This window comes from Asparagus officinalis, chromosome 3, assembly GCF_001876935.1.
Source record: "Asparagus officinalis chromosome 3, Aspof.V1, whole genome shotgun sequence".
In the NCBI taxonomy this organism is placed as follows: Eukaryota; Viridiplantae; Streptophyta; class Magnoliopsida; order Asparagales; family Asparagaceae; genus Asparagus; species Asparagus officinalis.
This window is the reverse complement of record NC_033796.1, coordinates 50,526,308-50,547,148: the sequence shown is the minus strand read 5'-3', so window position 1 is coordinate 50,547,148 and position 20,841 is coordinate 50,526,308. Positions and strand designations below refer to the sequence as shown.

The following is a 20,841-nucleotide window of genomic DNA, read 5'->3' as shown; positions in this document are numbered from 1 at the left end:
AGCGACAGTGCCGGAGTTGGTGGTGGCTATGGTGGTAATGCTGATGGTAATACGAACAACAGTTATGCTAGCGCTGGCCAGGATGACCAGTTCAAGGGTGATGATGAGTATGCTGACAGGCAGTAATTGCATCATACGCAACGAAACTCAATCTTGAGTAGCATACGAGTTGGGAGTAGTGTGGGTTGTTGTATTTTGTTTTCTTGTCGTTTCTCAATTCAGTGTTGCGCGTCTTTGAACAATGACCATAAAAGGTGTTAATTAGTCCATTTGTAAAATGGCTACAATTGAGCTTGGTACCTTTGTTTTGTTTTGGTATTAGAATCTTACATCATTCTTTAATTCCCAAGTAATGTTAGTATGTCATCCATTTTTATATATTCGTAAGTTTGTTTAATGACATAGCAATTGGAAATCTTACCGCGAAATTTGCGTTTGTTGGTACTCTCTCTCTCTTTTCTAAAATGCTCAGACTTCTGTTGGTGGAGCACTATTCATTTTTGCAACAATAACAGTTTTCCTATTTTTAAATCATTTTTAATTTAAGATCAACTCTTCAGAATTGCAGCAAGCACTCTGTAGGTGAAGTCTGTAAAATCCAAAGAGTTTTGTCATTTAGATCAAGTACGGATGTGATCCGAAATTACATGTGCTAGTTGGATTCTGAAAATTTTGAAGCCACCACAAAACTTGCCAACAACCAAAATCATAAAAATTATACATCCATTGCAGAAAGCATCCTTTAAGCATGCATTACTACATCAGGATAACCTTTCTTTGTCCTCTCCAATATCCGTTGAATCAGTACTTTTCCTTCCTCATCATCGCTCTCACTGCTCTCAACAACATCATTATACTCCCTACTCCTAAAATCCCTACTCTCTCCCACAGAACTCCCGTTATCTATGCGCTCTTCGCTGGCCTTTATGAACTCCTCATAAGCTTCACCATAAGCAGCCAATGCATCCCCAGCTAAGTCCAAATGCAACGGTTCAACCAATATATCACCTTGATCGTAACGTGTTGGGCTTTCTACGTCGGAATAAGAAGTCATTTCAAAAACCTGCTCTGATCTCATGAACTCGAGTTGCTTCTGGCTATGGTGAAGTGCACTTTCAAGCTCTTTGATTCGTTCTTCAAGTCTACATTGAATGACTTCATGGAGTCGTAAGCTGAGTTCCCTAGGTGAGACTGCATAGTTCACATTGTGGGTTTCGGTTGTGAAGGAGCTGTGGCTGTCTCTGTTGCCCTCTTGAGTGCCGTCATCAAGCATATCAACTCTCAGTTCTCCATGAACTACATCAGCTATAAAGTCTGGATCTAGCTGCAATCAGAAATTCAAATATTATGAACTTCGCCCTATGGAAAAAGACTGCTGCTTGAGGGAGGGGGGGGGTGGGGGGGGTACTATGCGTGTATGTCGCGCTATTATATCCTACACTATCTTATAGCACGTTATGCCTCTTGATTTTCAGGACCAAATTAGAGGAATAATGGTCGGCGTTTTGCTTGTAATGAAACTGAAGGTGAAAGCTCGAAGTATAATCGTCACATACATCTCAGCTTAATTTATCGGCTGCATGAAATTCAGGAGTTGCAGCATACTAAGAAATAGTTTTAAGAGGTAATGAGCGGCCTAACCCTAATCCCTACCACCCACCACCCCCCCACCCACCCCCCCCCAAAAACAAAAAAAAATAATAATAATATAATTACAAGAGTGGGCATGCTATATTTAGTCTCGAGCGAAAGAGAGGGTATATGAGATATTGCAATAATTGAGTTTAGACTAAAAGCCCCATATAAGCTGGACAACATAGCACAACAGGTAACTTTGTATTAATCCAGATTGTACTTCTTGCTGTAGCATGATGATGCACATATAATGTAGGGAAACAAATCTAGGGATCAACGATTCTCTCCTCTAATTTCTGTCCATGAGTGGTTACAAGATAAAAGGGGGAAAAAAGGAAAATCTGAGAGATGTATTGGCTGCAGATATGAGCATACAGCATTTCCACAGAAAGGTACTCGGGTACCAATCCAGGCAAAGTCCAATTTCTGGATATGAGCATTTGGATAATTAAATCACAATTGCAGTTTTGCTGATTTCCAAATTTAAAATCGCGGTAGGTGGGATGTTTGAACAGGATATAATCAAAATAATCCCCAAAAGTATGGAATCGAAAAATTGATATCATACTAGAAATTTAAATTTTCGTGATCTATCTCACAAAAGTGACTACACCATGTTTTTTTTGACAATTCCATGTTATGTTCAACTAATGACAACTAATGCTTTTTGAATCTGAGTTTTTAAGAGAGTGATCATCTGTGTGAAGTTTCTATCCAAAATCAATGAGAAGGGGCCAAATATATTGGAGACAAACTAAAAGAATGAGCAAAATTAATTAAACAAAAATGTGCCGATATATTTCAAATTTTAACAGTTTTGGATTTACCTCACTAAGAGCAGACATTTGTCTCTCCAGACTAGAGGCATTTATGTTCAGTTCCAACCTCTCCAGTTCAGCCTCCAACTCTGCTTCAATTCTACTCAACTCGGAGATTTCTACAGATTTGGATAAATGGGGATTGACACTATCATCAGTATTCTCAGAAAACCAGGATGCTGGAGCCTCAGTCTGTAATAAGTTGATAGAATCTTCAATGTTGGCATGATTGCTATCTAGTCTTTGGCTTTCAAAAGCTTCGTTGTGCAGTTCCTTCACTGTCAGTGAATCTTTCATGTCTAACTCTTCCTGCAAATCTTGAACCAAGTTTTCACTGTGCTTCAGCATGCTATTTAGCGTCTCTATTTCTCTTTTGTTTGATATGATGGTAGATATTAGACCCACATTGATTCCAAGACAAAATAGAAGCATCCGCCTTGATGAATCTGGACAACAGGAGAAAAACAAAGTTTTTTTTTTGAGAATGGGAAACCAAAAGCGAACATTTGGATTCGACATTGAGTGAAACTGCTATGATATTTGTAGGGATGATTGCGAATAACTCCCCTGTAGTATCATCCAATTGCAGATAGACCCCCTTAGTTCAAATTACCCCCTATAGTATTTGTCCAAGTGCAAATAGACCCCCTCTCCGATTGTTTCAACTCTTTCAAGAGCCAAAAAGGGAAGAAGAAGAGAAAAAAAGCAATTAGGGGCCTGCCCTTGCCAATAGGACTACAAGGGGTCTTTCTGCCTCCTTGAAACTTTTTTCACTCTTCTATTTATTAAAAAAAAAACAATCCACACAAATAGAACTACTAGGGGTCTATCTGCTATTGGCTATTAGACGATACCACAGGGGTCTGTTTGCAATTAACCCATATTTTTTATTACTCCATGAATTAACGGCAAACATCTGATCTCTAATAACATGCGTAAATAAAGTTATGCAACCGACCCCAATGGTAAAATCATTATATCTAAGATTCTTTTCTTCGGTAGTTGACACAAAGAGAGGACATATTCTTGATGAAAAATGTTAAATTCATGAACTGATTGGTTAAGAAATTTAAACAAAGCATATGAACTACCTTAATCTAGTATCTACGGAATACATAATAGACAATTGCGAAAAAGGTTTTTTTCCTATCCAGCCAACAAGAGTGATCACCTCCTGAGAAAAATATCTGATATCTCCTAATCACAAAAACAAGTAAAGAAAAAACTTCTTAAAATAACAACTGATAACTTCTTCACATATCCCAGATAAAGTCATTTCCTAAAGTAACAGAGTACATCAGGCAAAAGTTTCATGCAACAGTTAGGTGCAATACATCACACGTTTAGGGATTATGTATAAGGAAGAAGTTAAGTTAGGTGCAATATATCACGTGTTTAGGGATTACGTATAAGGAAGAAGTTCAGCACTTTCAGTCTGAAAGACATCCAAGAAACAATAACTGCCATCTTAATAGTTATAACGCAGAACCGATAATTGACAAGTGTGATACATCAAACAGCAGTAAGAGGGTCGACATTTTAAATAAATAAGCAAAAAAGAAAAAGACCAGCGTAACACCTCCCTCTTAATGCCTCTTTGGATAATAGACACTACACATGAACCTTATGTTATTACTGTTGACTTAAACTAAGCTATGCATAAATGTTAATATATCATCTTAACAGAACACACAAAGTTGGAGGTGTAATGTTTTGGTAGTGGGTGACAGTCATAAGATATTACACCTGATTATATTTACAGTTAAATTAAATTAAGATATCCATAAATATTGGATATATCCAATGGTCATAAAAGAAAAGAAGAAGAAAAGAAGTCCAAAGGTTAATGATTTGATGATGTTATGCTACCAAAATCCCACAAGAGAGGGCTTGTCTGCTCCACTTCGTATTGCAGTCAACCAACTCGCCATTTACAGTTAGGACGTTCCCTCACAAGTAGAGGAACAAAAATGGAGACAAGAAGTAACACATCCACACAAGGAAACATTTATGTGAAAAATACTCTTCTGAATATCAATAACAAGTATCTTCAGTTGTATGTTGATCCTAATGTGAGCTACTAGAATATGAAGATAATCAGCTAAACGATTAGGAAGGTAAGAGATGATATAGTATAAATTTGAATTCTACATGTTGTATGAAGCATGCAGCGCCCATAATTGAGGAAACTGAGAGGAGTTCGTTTTTTCAACTTTCAAAAATGCAAAACTCATACTTAATTTTTTCAAAAATGCAAAACTCGTACAAAATTACAAACAACAAACATTTATTTAGTCCACCATAATTAGACAACCATACTTTTTAACGCTTCCATTTACACATTTAGTTACATCCATACAACTAGTCAGATGGAGATTAGAGAACACTGTTTTCCTGAAGTTTATCTTTTCCTCATCTCCTTAATTATTGTAAAGAAAAACTAGAACCATTTTCCTCTTTATCTATCATTAAATTCAGATGGAACTGAACAAGACTATCGCTAGCATCATGCATCCTAAACCACATCCTATTTATGTATACCCGCAAGCTACCATTTAAAATGTAACTGTACTAACCTCAGATGGAGATAATTGCTAATGAAGCTAGTAATGTGATTTTCCAACTAGATTGTGAATCATGCATGTGTTGGATATCATGTCCCCATGATATAATTTTGATGATAACAATTTATTCATAATATGAAATATGAATCATTATGTGTATTATTGTGCACTAACATTTCAATACAGCTATCAACATGAATAAGTGCAAGATGAGTTCAAGGCATCATGAAGTAAAGAAGATGAAGAGCTTATACATCAATGTAATTTTTACATTTTATTTACTTAGAAAAATTGTACAAGCCTTGATTACTCACACATACACACACATAGAGATTAGAACACATTAACACAGGCTTAATGTGTTGGTTAACAATAGAAATCCCCTATGTTAACCATTAGAGTATTTAGTCAATTAATGAGTCTCAAAATATTTCATACATAACATTTTGAACCCTTAATAGTTGACTAATTAGATTAGTAGTCGACTACTGAAGTCTTAGATCAAAATAAAAGTTTCTGAAATATTACAGAGTAGTCGACTACAACTGATTATAGTCGACTAATAAAGACTTAGATAAAAACTTAGATTAAAACTTAGATTCTGTAAAAATGCAGATTAGTCGACTACTAGGCATTATAGTCGACTACTATGATCCAATTTAGAATTCCAGATTATCTACTTTTACAGAGTAGTCGACTACTAAAAATTATAGTCAACTACTCAGCTTTGAATTTTGAATTCCAGACTTTCTGTTTTACAGAATAGTCGACTAATAACCATTATAGTCGACTACTAAGCAATTTTCCAGACATTACAGAATGAGAATTAACACAGAGTAGTCGACTACTATGTCTTGTAATCGACTACAGATATAGTTCTTTTGTATATCTGAATTTGAATTTGAAACTGTATATAGCCGTTTATATTCGTTTATTTGGTTTAAAAAATTATATTTTCAAGGGATATAAATAGGTTATAAGTTCAGAAATTTGGTACATTGATTCCTATCCATAAGCTTTAACATTTGTGCATTCTCAAGAGTTCAAAATTCAGATTTTTGCCTGAGTATCAATTTCTGAAATAGCCTTTGGTCTTCATCCTATATACAAATTATTTAGGCAATTTCCAGAGATTAAAAAGTTCCTAAAGCCACTGCTACACATCACTACACATTCAATGCTTATAGGAATTATGTTCTTTCTTCAAGGAAAGTATTCTCTCGGGTGTGAGAGGTGTAATCTCTTGGTGAAGAGATTGGATGCAATTTACAGGGACTTGCAAATTGGTCAGGTTTGCTGTTTTGGTTTTGTAAGTTTTTCAAAATCATAGTGGTACTCTCAAGCGAGATTTGTTTGGGGACTGGATGTACACTTGAGAGGTGGAACCAGCATAAAATATTGTGTTTGCGATTGTTATTTTTTGTGATTGTGCTATCTTCTTTGCAAATTATAATCTTCTTTGCATAAATTTTTAAAAAAACACTATTCACCCCCCTCTAGTGTTTTAGTGTGATTGGATCAGATCCTACAACATGTAAAGGAAATAACAGTATGACCCTTAGACTTATGCAACAAGTTTGAATTTAAAGAACATGTTATATAAAATAACTGCTACCACTACAGGAAGCGTTGTCAGGGATCAAACTGAAAACTAGCCCTAATAGCAAGTAAATAATCAAAACTGTAAAACTCTAACAGCCACAATCGTTCCATGTAGGAAATGTATCTTTCAGAATGGGCTCTTCACTTCCCCAAGTATCTCAAATAGCAATAAGATCATCTATTGATTTATTTGGCCAACATTTATATTCTAACTTCAACTTGTATAACTGGAAACCGCCATTATTTTCATACCTCTTGCTCCTTGTAAGATGAAAAATAACTTGTAAAAGAAAAGGTCCATGTAAGTTTTCCACAATTAGAGATAAACAGTTTACATTTCTGTTTCTATCTGAACAATTTACAGATGAAAATGTGTGCATTTAACTCCCTTGTTCATGTTGTGCCATAGAGACTAGTGCAATTTCCTATAGAAATCATCTCATATATTACCTTTTTCCATCTGAACTCTTTCGTGATGCAAATTATTTTGGTGGGTTGATATCTGATTGATAAATTCCTTTGTAGCGCAAGTAAGCACAAGCAACCCATGATAAAGAATCTTGGATTCTTGGTGGCTAGTTGACCAGTAGATTAACCTATTTTTTTTCTTAGACATCATGCAGTTTAGCCTTATGCAATCAAGGACAACAATAAAGGCTTTGTTGTTGTTGTTGTTGTTGTTCCTGATTGCATAAGGCTAAGCTGCATGATGCCTAAGAAAAAATAGGTTTGTCTATATCAACTAGCTTTCAAGAATCCAAGATTCTTTATCAAGGGTCGTTCTTGTTTACAGTTGCACTACAAAGGAATTTGGCATCAATACAGAGAATTGTATTCAGGTTGAGATTGGTAAGGACTGGCTTAAATCCTTTGTGGTGCTCGTAGGTCTCGATGCCCAGCCTTTTTTTTATCAGAAATGGCTTTGATGGTGATTGTAATCTGACATGGCCACAACAGTTTCTTATAGAGCGTGGATATAGTGACTTGACAACTTTCCTTGCAGGAGAGTGACCTACCAAGAAATCATTTTCAACAATATATAAGGATAAAAGACTTCTGTGGTAATGGTTATCCCCTACCATTAGTCAGGATAGATGGAATAGATCTTCTCTCAACAAGATTTTATTTTAAAAAGAGTCTTTTCAGAAATTATCAAGACTTCGTGGTCAAGAAGATATGAGAATATAAGTTTTTCTGAGTGATAGGATTAAAAAAGCCAGAGATAAACCAAGATAGTTGAACTTGCACGCAAGGAAAGAGGCCACTATATTGAATCCCATCCCCCCCCCCGCCCCCCCCCCCCGCCCCCGCTTCATACTGAATGGCTTCTCCAAATCAGCGTCGGAAAAAGCCCCAGAAAGGATCTGACAACCAAAGGAACTAAGCAAAGACATGTTAAGCTCAGCGAAAGAGAGAAAAAGAGTTTGCCATTAATTGGGTTTTCAGATTTGGCTTGATCTTGACCCTTGCTGTCCTAATGGACCCAGGTTTGGCATTCTAAGTTTATAACACTTACAGAACACCAAATCTGATTAGCTTGGAGGCTCTAGTTGGGTTGCTACAATGCTCACTTAGCTAGATTTGGCTAAGGTTTTGTCAGTCTGATTATACAGCAGTATTGGGTTGGGTATCAATATTTTTGGACTCTTGCCGGTAATGTTGGAGGCTTTCTGTGACTGTGTTTTCCCTTGTTGTTGCTTCATCCTCCTCATTTAGGAATTAGGTGGCCCTAGCGTCTCCTTCCTGTTATTTTCTAGGATTGATTGCAGCCTTTGGCCTATTATTTCAATGGTCGAATAGGAAAAACTGTCAATTACTTTTCTTACCTTTGTTCTCTACAAGCCTGAGTGTTCGTTACATTTTACAACCTTCTATCATTGTGAGTGTATGCAGCTTGAATATTAGGACCTATGTGACGTTACCATTGTCGTCAAGTGGCAAAAGGCCCCTAGTAAATACACAAGCTAAAATACACAAGCTATCACTCATTAACTCTTATCTGTGGAAATGTGTGATTATAGAGGAAAAAAATATTAAATACAGTGACGTAGAATTAGAGATTGGTATACAACCAGAGGTTCAGCATATGTCTTAAGCTACAGTTATTTTCCTGATATTTGACCGAGTTATTTCAATACTGTAAATCGGAAAATATCATGCTGAAGAAAAAGAGATGGGAGGCAATTTACCCTGTGAATGTGAGACTTTACATGTTCTCGGAGAATTTCGATGTTGTGCCTCCCTGCTGGTTTGTTTTGAACTGATAAATTTCGGAAGAGGAGGAACACCAACCACAGTTTCCATTTGTTGCGAAGCTATTCCATCAACTTCCTTAAGCAATCCGCTCTCATATTGCATGCCCATAGTATCATAAGTTGATTTACTAATTGTTCTGTTACCATCGGTTATGATGAGAGGCCTCAAGGTTGTCACTGTCGAAGATGGCATTGAACTTACAAAATATTCTTCCAACTCAAAATGCTCGTTGTAAAGCTGAGGGATGAGGCAGTTTCCAAGAGATGCTACAGATTTGACAGAGCGCCTATGAGATCGCCTGCTCTTCAGAGAGCTTCGACCTCTTCCTTGTCCGTAACCAACACTGACATTCCTAAGAGAAAGCCCAGCTGGCAAGGAGTAAGTCGACATTTTTAGTTCATGACTGCACCTATCACATAAATCTCCATTTACTTTCATCATGTTCTCCTCATCCTGATAAACTTCCTTTTTAAAGATCCATGGATGCAAGCTCAAAAGAGAACCATGGTCCCTAACATACTCATTAGAAAAGAATGTACCTCCTTCTTTAGCATCAACTTTATTTTTTAATGATTTTCCTTCCAATTGAGAAGAAAAATTGTGATTACCAGAACTAACATTTTCTTTGATTTGTGTCTGAATCAAACTACGAAAAAGACTTCCTGATTCAGTTGATTTCTTCTCAATCTTTTCATCCATTTAGACAAGAATTTTTGGGTATTTGGAACAAGCTCTGATAATGGTCAGATGAACCTACAAATGCACTCAATCCAATGGAGAATCATTTACACTCCCTTATCATTAGAAGTAACACTGACCAAATAAGCAAAATCCACAATGTGGGAAAATTCATTTACTTCGAGAGGAAAAAAACCCAAATAATTACTCCGAACACTCATAACCCAGGCAACTAGCATACCAATAATCCTTCAAAAATTAAAGGAAGAGATGACCCAAAAGCCAAAACTGCAACTTTCAGCTCAAACCAAAAAAAACCCACCAAATTCAACAACAAATTTTTTTTCTCTCAAACCAATCAAAACTCGAGTTCTAACTTAAAATAATCAAAGATAACGCATCAAGAAACATCAAGGGAAGAAACCCATCTCATAAATGCATCCAATTGAGCTCCTCGGATCGAATCCAGACGAAGAAATCGAGGGAAGACCCAGCAAGAACCTCGCAATGTGAGAGAAAAATCTCAGCAGAGGTAGCCCAAATCCCGACAGCGTTATCCCTGGAAAAGCCAATGAAAATCCAAATCTAAAGAGGACAAAATCCCTCAAGATTTTTTTTTTCGTTTTCTTTTTGTTTGGTGAAGAGATTTCGAAGAGGCGAGAAAAAGAACGAGAGCAGTAAATGCGTTATGTATGTCTCTTATACACGATAGAATTTTGTATAAATTAACTTTTGGGTAAGAATATTAACACTTCTTTTTCGGCAAAATGGCCAGATTGGTATATTTTCTAGGGTTTTGGTGACAAGTTGGTATATTTTTTTTAAGTTTTGTCATATTGGTATAAAATTTCAACTCCGGCGCCATATAAGCCTTAAGTTTGGCCGGAGTCAATTTTCCGGCCATTATTCTCACGCGACAGCTCACGTGACTCCGACGTGGCCTTTACGTGGATTCCAGCGTGGCGATATTTAGCGGGAATAAGTGAGCGGTTTGCCTAGAAAATCGCAGAAGAGCAGTAATTCAATCCCATTCTTTAATTTCCCTCTCTTCCCCAATTACAGAAGAAAATCGTAGAACCCTAGAGCGTAACGATCCCCAAATTACAGACGATCGAAGTTCAAGGCTTCCATCTACTTCATCTTCTTTGGCGCGGAGCAAAAGGTGAGTGGAAATTTCATATTTTTGAAACTAATACATGGAAATTTGACGGGTTTATTGTAAATTAGGGTTTTTTTTGATGGGTTTAGTGAGGAGTTAGGGTTTTTATTGTGATATTGCAGATGAGTCTTCAAATATTGCTTAAAATCAGACATGGAGGAAGTTTTCCGATGGGCTGGGTTGAAGATTATGTTGGTGGTAGATTTGATGTTAGGTTTATAGACAAAGAGGATCTGGGCATAGAAAGACTGATGGATGAAATTAGTGCAATTGGGTATAACAATGTCAACGGCTTGTTCTACTGTGTTCCTGGTGTAGGGGTTGCAAATGGTGGATTAAGGTCTCTAAGTGATGAATGTTCCTTCATTGAAATGCTAGAACATGCAGAAAGGGTGAAGGCAATTGAAATCTATGTTGAACATGGCATTGATCAACCTGCAGAAGTTATTATGGAAGATTGTGATGTGCTGTTGTTGGAAGGTGTGCAAGAAGATATGCAAATGCCAAAAGCGACCACTCCTAAAAAGAAGGTGACAGTAGCAGGACCCAGGAGATCAACACCCAGGAGATCAACACCCAGGAGAGCCACTGCTAGTGCCAATGAGAAGGTGACAGTAGCAGGACCCAGGAGATCAACACCCAGGAGATCAACACCCAGGAGAGCCACTGCTAGTGCCAATGAGAAGGTGACAGTAGCAGGACCCAGGAGATCAACACCCAGGAGATCAACACCCAGGAGAGCCACTGCTAGTGCCAATGAGAAACAAACACCCAAGAAAGCAACATGCAAGAGGAAGGTAACATATCCTTCAACCTCCAGGAAGAAACTAACACCCAGGAGGGCAACCAAGTTGTCAACCTCCAGTGAAACCCTGCCACAACAAGAAGCATTATTTTCAGCCTCTTTAGATGATCAGTGTAGTGCACAACAGCAGGCAAGTCCATCTAGTGATAGTGACGACTCTGTGGAGGATGAGAATTACAGAATGGATCCTAGGGAGGCATTTGCAGATGATGACTTTGATGAAGATGAACTATTTGATGAGTTTAGCAATAATGGCAAAGGGAAAAAAGAAGAATGTGCAAAAGAAAGAGGATGACAGTGCCTACAGTGAATGTGGAGGGCAATGATAGTGTGCCTGAACCAAATAATGAACCTAGGGAGCCAGTGAATGTGGAGGGCAATGAGAGTGTGCTTGAACCAGGCCAGGAAGATAGGGAGGCAGTGAATGAGGTTCACGGTGCTCACAGTGATGATTCCTTTCAAGCTGCTATATGTAGTGAAGACGAGGAACTGAATGAGATTAGGCAATGCAATAAGGAGAATCTAAGTCAAGAGATGGGCCACATTGCTTTAAACTCTGGTGCCAAACTGGGAGATGGTGTTGATGCAGGTAACTCCTTTCAATTTAACACTGTCAGACCCCCTCAAGTGGTTAATGCTAATATACCAACATCACCCCATGAAGGAGTGCATTCAAGAGCTGACAACACAGTTGATGAACCTGTGCCATCAACCACTGAACCACAACAACAGTCATGGCCAGAATTTTTTACAAATTATGATGGTGGATATGAATCAGATCCTAGATCAAGTGGTGATGAAGGTCCCATAATGGCAAGTGATGAGGATGAAACTCTTGTCCAAAGTTTACAAAAAAGGGCATCAAAGGTCAAGTATCCATTTTTTAATGAAGAAGTTGACATGAAAAATGTTAAATTGACAGTAGGATTGAAGTTCGCGTCAAGGGAAATATTAAAAGAAACAATATTGAATTACTCCATACAACAACACTATGACATTGTTTATGGAAAAAATGATAAGAGGCAGTTGAATGTGAATTGTGCACTCTGTCATTGGCAGCTAAATGCTACACCATGTCGTGATGATGCTAGTGCTTGGAAAATCAGCAGTATGCACCCTTATCATACTTGTGTCAGGACATTCAAGAATAGGCTAATCACTGAAGGTTGGCTTGCAGGAAAATTTATTGACAACTTTCTGAGGGATCCTAAGTTCAAGCCCAGAGACATGAAAGCAGAAATGCAAAAACAATATGAGATCATAGTAAAAACAATATGAGATCATAGTGGATTTAAGGAAATGTAGAAGGGCAAAGAGTAGGGCTTTGAATGCAGTAGATGGTTTGTTTAAGAAGCAATATGGCTTGTTAAAGCCATACATGAGAGAGCTCTTAAGGAGTAATGATGGAAGTACATGCCTTCTGAAGGTCACAGATCAAAGTGAATCATCAGAATCAGGAGTCTTTCAAAGATTCTACGTGTGCTTTGCAGGTAAAGTAAATGTGTTTGTTAGAAAATTTTGAAGTTTTATCAAAGCTTGTATGTGCAGTTTTTTTAGGCCATACTGAATTCATTCCTGTGTTCTCAGCCATGAGAAGGGGGTTCGCCAACAATTGTAGACCTATATTTGGACTTGATGGGTGCTTTCTTAAACATGCATGTGGTGGGCAATTGTTAAGTGCCGTGGGGAGAGACGGCAATAATCAGATGTGGCCAATTGTGTGGGCTGTTGTGGAGGCTGAAACAAGGAGCTCTTGTATTTTGTGTTCATTAAACAACTTAAGCCTTACCTGATCCATCTTGAAGGAATCACAAGGAACAAGAGTTGATGAAGGACCATCTCAAGTGAGGAAAAAGGGGAGACCAAAGGGAAGCCTGAACAGAATAAGAGTTGATGACTTGCCTCCAAGCAATGCTCCAACGCCAGCATCCATTATCCTTGGCAGAAGAAGCAAAGCTCCAACAACCAGCACTGAGGCAGGAAGAGGTAGAGGAGGGGGGTGGAGAGGGAGAGGAAGAGGAAGAGGTAGAGGGAGAGGTGGTGCTGGTCAATTATGGATGCCAGAAGGGTTTGGTTTGTGGCAAGGACCACAAGGAGAAATGGCATTTAGAGCACCTGGTGATAGTCAAGTAAGTGTGATACATTTGACACCTAATGCTCCATCCTCACAGACTGCACCCTCTCAGGAATGAGAGTGTAATTAACTGCAGTAGATAACCAGCTTCTGAGATATTTTGGGACAAAGTTGTTCATGTATGGTTAATGTTATTTTGGCACAAAGTTGTTACTGTCTGGTTATTGTATTTTGGGAACAAAGTTGGTTAAAGTTCTGTTTAGTATTTTGTGTTATGTTATGTGATAAAGTCCTGTAACTTACATGCACTTGGTATTTTGTGTTTTGTTGTGTGTCACAGTAGTTTCCAAGCAATGTTCTACCTAATACATTTGGTATTCTGGATGTTCATTTGTTTGGCATGTTTAAAGTTTATATGTCTACTTCATGCCAATCCCTTTATTGACATCATTGAACCAGGTCATGTGCAATATGGGTCCAACAGGTACAATTGAATTCATGTCATTGAACCAGGTCATGTACATTTGGTTATACAAGTCATTGCACCAGTTCATGTGCATTCATGCCTGTCTATAACAATCAAGAAAGTTCATTTATTCATGCACAATCAACAACACACATTAGGAGTTCAATTTACCAATCTGTCAAAATACTGTGCTTTATTCACATCAGCATCCACTTTCACATTACAACCATCTTCACATTATAACATACAGAATTAAACAGAGTGTAAACATACAGAATAACAAAATAAACTTAATAATCCTTTTTTCTTTCATTTCAATTAAGGAACCTTCATCATTTAGAGACCTCAATCCACCATTTGCAACCCCTACACCAGGAACACAGTAGAACAAGCCGTTGACATTGTTATACCCAATTGCACTAATTTCATCCATCAGTCTTTCTATGCTCAGATCCTCTTTGTCTATAAACCTAACATCAAATCTACCACCAACATAATCTTCAACCCAGCCCATCGGAAAACTTCCTCCATGTCTGATTTTAACCAATATTTGGAGACTCATCTGCAATATCACAATAAAAACCCTAACTCCTCACTAAACCCATCAAAAAAAACCCTAATTTACAATAAACCCGTCAAATTTCCATGTATTAGTTTCAAAAATATGAAATTTCCACTCACCTTTTGCTCCGCGCCAAAGAAGATGAAGTAGATGGAAGCCTTGAACTTCGATCGTCTGTAATTTGGGGATCGTTACGCTCTAGGGTTCTACGATTTTCTTCTGTAATTGGGGAAGAGAGGGAAATTAAAGAATGGGATTGAATTACTGCTCTTCTGCGATTTTCTAGGCAAACCGCTCACTTATTCCCGCTAAATATCGCCACGCTGGAATCCACGTAAAGGCCACGTCGGAGTCACGTGAGCTGTCGCGTGAGAATAATGGCCGGAAAATTGACTCCGGCCAAACTTAAGGCCTATATGGCGCCGGAGTTGAAATTTTATACCAATATGACAAAACTTAAAAAAAATATACCAACTTGTCACCAAGACCCTAGAAAATATACCAATCTAGCCATTTTGCCCTTCTTTTTCCTGAAGATTATTACATTTTAATGATTAAGAGCTTTATGTTCGTTTGGGAAAAAAAAATTGGATAAAGAATTGCAAAGTTGGTTAGCCTCTTATTTTTGTGCTTTTTTCTAACACTTGAAAAGAAAAAGATATTGCCGAGGGTTTGAATCCATCTTTCTCATCTTTTTTGTTGTTGAATAAATTTTTGAAAAAATTGTGTCAATACCCTAAAATAGAGAAATCCATGTGCCCCCCACCTCCATTAATTCGCTTGTGTATAAGCCCCAGATGCAAAGGACTTTTGTGATGTAGCCCTTTTTTATAATGTCCCAAAAAATAACTCACAAAATTCCGGAGATTAGAAACGAGATTCACAAGATTATCATACAACGTCATCGATCTCATCGGAGCTGATGTCGTTTTTTTCAAGATCGAGTATTTATGGATTGGTGGTCTTAGAGTAGGTGGGTGTTTTTCAGTGTTTTTATGGGGATTGAGATCTGATGGCGGGGAAGAGGCTACGTAGGACGTGCGTAAGACTTCCATGTCGTGTTGAAGATCTTTGATGGGTGCGTACCATTTATACTTTTTGGATTAATATGTTAAGTAGGTATATGACATGTTGGGGTTTGGAGATTGTCTATAGAGTGTTTGACGAAATAACCAAAGAGAGTGGATTGTTGGAATATGATAATAACAAGTCGTGTAAAAAAAATTTTATAGAGATTTTATTGTGTAGATACGTGTATATAAACATCAAAATTATACAAACTTTTAAATTGTATGAGTTAATTGTGAACTAAGAAAAATTAGCTATGAATCTTACCTATCAACTCTAGTCATTATCTGGTAACTATATCTAGTACATATTAACGTTAGCTAGTTCATGTTAACTATATACAATACATGTTAACTATATCAATTACCTATTAAATATTTATATATATATGGTCACATTAGCTCTAATATCTGTTTGCTCATTAATTAGCAGGTGATGAGAAATTATCCAATATATGAATTATAAATTACTTTCAACATGTACATATTACAGTTAATAGTTATATGTGATACCTAACCAGAATAGTTTCCCTTTAATATGTAACCAGAATAGTTTACCGTTAATATGTAACCGGACTAGCTTACAATTAACATGTGCATGTTATAGTTAAGATTTACATGTGATTCTTAACAAGAACTAATAATAATTAACAGGTACGGGTAAAATTAATATGTACCTATGATACTTATGAGAACTATTTTTTTTTGGAGTAGTATCTCCTCTCCGAGCTCGCTGCCATCCTCAACTTGGTTTTTTGGATAGTATATTAAGTGGCATATGATATGTGGCAGTTTGAAGATTGCTTGTAAATTATTTAATGAAATGACAAAGAGAGATGTGTGAGGTTTCTGCAAGTTTAAGCTTGGATTTGGGAATAAAGTTTAGTTTTTGTAATGCATAACCGTATTGAATTAGGATTTTGTGACACATGCCAATGCTATGAAGTTATCTTCTCATTTAAATGCAAAGGACAATACGAAATTATGATTTTGAATGCACAAGTATGTTCAATTAGCCAATATTGTTTGTCTTATATATATATGCAGATTTGGGTTGTATAGTTAATAGGTACCGGCTAAACTTAATAGGTATTAGGTATAGTTAATTGGTATGGCTAAAGCTAATAGGTATCGAATATAGTTAACAAATACTAATTAATAATAGATAAACGATATAGTTAATAAGTACTGGCTAAAGTTAATAGGTAGTGGATATAGTTAACATATACTTTTATTAGCCATCATGGCAATGAGCATGAATTTATTTTACCTTCCATATGCCAAAAGTGAAAAAAATATTTTAATATATGTTAAGTATCTCATGAAACTGATAATATTGGTCTTTACTAGTAAACTATACATAACACATGTTAACCATGACATGTAACTGCTAATATTGGTCTGTTACTGTTACATGTTAACTATCTCATGTAACTACTAATCTTGCATCCAACTACCATCTAGACTTGAAGTACATTCATAGCTAATTTTGTTGGATTTTTTGGTCAAAACTGTTTTCAAAAATAAGTTTTCAAACTATATATATATTAACTACAAGTACTTTTCATAAATGCTTAGTAGCCTGGTGGAAAGTTAATGTTTTGTTATTTCAAAAGGTCCCTTATTTGAGGCTTGCTAACGGCAAGCCGAGAAGTATTTTATTTGAATTAATCCCTCATAAGTTCTAGTGGGTCATGGGCCGTGGGCCGTGGGCCGATGATTAAGGCTAATCGGGCTGAGGCGCTAAGTGACGCTTTGTTAGGCGCACTTTGCACTTCGCACGGCGCCACGAAGGTTGCCTCGCAGGCTACTTCGCAGCATGCGGACGAGCTGCGTATTCGCACGAGGGTGACCCTAGCGTTCTCGTAGTTTGACAAGGTTCGCTCGTTCGATGAAGTTCATCTGTCAGACGAGGTTCGCCTGTTTGACGATGTTCGTTCGTTTGACGAGGTTCGTCTGTCATACGAGGTTCGTCTGTCATACGAGGTTCGCTTGTTCGACGAGATTCGTCTGTCATATGAGGTTCGCCTGTTTGATGAGGTTCGCTCGATCGACGATGTTCGTATGTCATACGAGGTTCTCCTGTTTGACTATGTTCGCTCGTTCGATGAGGTTCGTCTGTCATACGAGATTCACCTGTTTGATGATGTTCGTTTGTCAAACGAGGTTTGTCTGATCTACTGAGTCGTGACCCTCGTGTTTCGTAGCAATTAATGCGTCCATTGATTGCCTCGTATTCTGAAGTTAATGCATGCAGCAGTTACAATAGCATTAAGAGCAATTTAATGCATTAATGTTACATTCTTAATTACCATTGAGAATTGTAACAGTCACATTAATTACTTGTGACTCTTGAGCTGGCCTTAGAGGCCTATAAATAGCACCCTTATGCAGCTCTTGGTTATTGCTGAAAATCCTCTCGCGTGCGTGGAACACGAACGTCACGTGCTGGAAAATGAACGCCGATCCCGACGTTGTTGCTGTTGTGCTGCTGCTGCAGGAACTTGTCTTAAATCGAAAGGTTTTGAACCGTAAAGTTCTGAGATCGAGGAGATCTTTTGCCTTGACCGAAAGGTCTTATAGATCAATGAGATCTTGGCAGTACTGGGTTGGTGCACACCAGAGTACTGTACTGCTGTTCCTGGAAGCAGTTTGGCCTTGGGATCCTTGCATCGGAGTAGGCCAAATATTGCTTTAAGCACAGTGTTTCTATAACGCACAGCAGTAAACTAAAAAATTAAAATTTACAGCACATATGTTTTCTCAGTTTAATTCCAGATTTAACCATAATTTCTAACAATCTTAAAGTAATATTTCTGATCTACTAATGGATCCTGCGAGGACTGAACCTCACCTGACAGAGTTCAATCTTTTGAAAGATGGATCTAACTTTAACGCATGGCGTCGAAAATGTATCAATGACTGATCGTTCTGTGGTTCCTGTTCTTGGAACTGGGACTGTGGTGCTGAATCTTTTTTTAGGGAAGACTCTCACATTGAAGGATGTGAAACATGTCCCCTCAATTGCTAAAAACTTAGTCTCTGGAAGCCTGCTATGTGACGCCGGTATGAGGCTGGATTTCCAAGGAGGAAATGCTGTGTTATCATTTAAGAAATACATAAAACCATTACGTATAGCATGACTACCGTACATATTCTAGTCATGTATTGTACCCAACTCAGTTGTAAATTAAGTATCATTTTCTGCTTACTCCTCTGTACTTTGGCATAATAGGCTAGGGTATGTAAATTATAGAAAGCTGTCTAGCATGGAGAAGTTAGGATTACTTTCGAAATATGGGGGTAACAAACCTGATAAGTGTGAAGTATGTGCGCAAGCGAAGCTGACAAGAAAGTCATTTCCAAGTGTCACAAGGAGCACCAACTTATTGGATCTGATTCACTCAGATACTTGTGATTTCAAGAGCTTCGTCACTCGAGGCAGCATGAAGTACTATCTGATTCACTCAGATACTTGTGATTTCAAGAGCTTCGTCACTCGAGGCAGCATGAAGTACTTCATCACTTTCATTGATGACCACTCTCGCTTATTTCAAGAGCTTCGTCACTCGAGGCAGCATGAAGTACTTCATCACTTTCATTGATGACCACTCTCGCTTCTGTCACGTCTACCTGCTGAAATCTAAAGATGAAGCTTTCAGCAAGTTCGTCAAGTTTCGGACTCGAGTGGAGAAGCATCTTGGACTTCAGGTGAAAAGACTCAAGAGTGACAGAGGAGAAGAGTACCGATCTAAGGAGTCGGATGCATATTTCAAGGAGCATGGAATCATTGCTGAAACCACTGTTCCGTATTCTCCGCAATCTAATGGAATTTGCAGAAAGGAAGAATAACATGTACCTATTAATTATAACCTGTGCCTGTTAAGCATCAAGTATCCATATTAACTATCATAGGTACATGTCAACTTAAATTGCCCTTGTTATGCATCACATATACATGTTAACTATCACATTTACATGTTAACTATAAACTGTTCTTTTTGTTGAAAAATTATATATCCTCCTCCTCCTTTTTATCTTCATGATACAAATTTTACATGTTTGACATAACATTAACACTTCCCCTTCAAAAAAAAGGAGAAAACATAGAATACTGCATCATAATCTTATGTTTGTAAATAATCACCATGCATCCATTATTTCTCTATCAAAGCATTATTTATAGTCTACCTATAATTTCCAAGCCAATAAAATGACCTCTGCATAATAAAATTTCAACAATCACTTATCCTCTCAACAATATCTCTCATATTCTATGAACGACCAACAAAATAAACCAAAAAAATCATAACAATTTAAGCTCCTTCTTTTTATGAATTTAGGCTTCAATAGCATAGCAAAGCTCTAATCAATAATATTCCTGTGCAGCTCATTTCTTACATCCAACTACCATTCTCAACTTATGCATGATGTCATCAATTAGTATCCTCTTGAAAAGATCAACAGCGTTAGCAAATGACTACCCTTCAATAAAATCAAACTTGTTCAAGAAATTTCTCTTCGTCATTTCATCAAACAACTTCCTGGCATCCTCTCATATCTCATACTTCAATAATTTTTTTCAAATATAATGTTCCTCCTACTCCTCAACCAAACCAAAACTCCTCCAACATAATCTCGCTCCCATCCGAAGCATAGACTTCTTCAACAACATTCCCTCCAGTATCATCCTCGACCAAATCCTCCTCCTCCTCAATTCCTCGACGTACTTAACTTCTTCTCCACTCTCTCTTCTCCCCTCACAGAACCCACTAACTCCATAACCCCCACAAATCTCTCTTCCTCTCTAGACCCCATAATCATCATCCTTTATCATCAAAATCAAATCCAACTCCTCCAACACAAACCCCCTTCGGTCGGCGACCTCATCTCTCCCACCTGCTACCTCTATCCATTTCTCGGCTGCATCCAATATGTAAAGTTGGATTTTAGGAAAATACAATATACAAAGTGTCTAATATGATGGGGCTAAATCATATTTAACTTTGAGTTTTTAGGTCTTTTGCACATGAGAAATAATATAAGGGCTTGTGTCACATTGACTCTTTAAATTTATTTGGGGCATTGACATACTTTTTTCTAAATTCTTTTATCGTTAATCTGACTTGACCTATTTTATTACTTTTATTGTAGA

At 37.5% G+C, this 20,841-nt stretch overlaps 2 protein-coding genes across 2 annotated transcripts in view; one reads left to right on the top strand and one right to left on the bottom strand.

Moving 5' to 3' along the window:
• Positions 1-157, top strand: part of LOC109835096 (glycine-rich RNA-binding protein 3, mitochondrial-like) — a 3,971-nt gene extending 3,814 nt beyond the window's left edge. The window contains exon 6 of the mRNA XM_020403093.1: positions 63-157. Within this exon, the coding sequence (XP_020258682.1) occupies positions 63-157 (95 nt within the window). The remainder of the gene's footprint in view (positions 1-62) is intronic.
• Positions 634-10,226, bottom strand: LOC109834089. Its single transcript, XM_020401998.1, has 3 exons — positions 8,809-10,226; positions 2,463-2,899; positions 634-1,324 (listed from the first exon to the last, which is right to left on the bottom strand). Exons 1-3 carry the CDS (start codon positions 9,572-9,574, stop codon positions 743-745), a joined length of 1,785 nt encoding a protein of 594 aa, XP_020257587.1. The 5' UTR covers positions 9,575-10,226; the 3' UTR covers positions 634-742.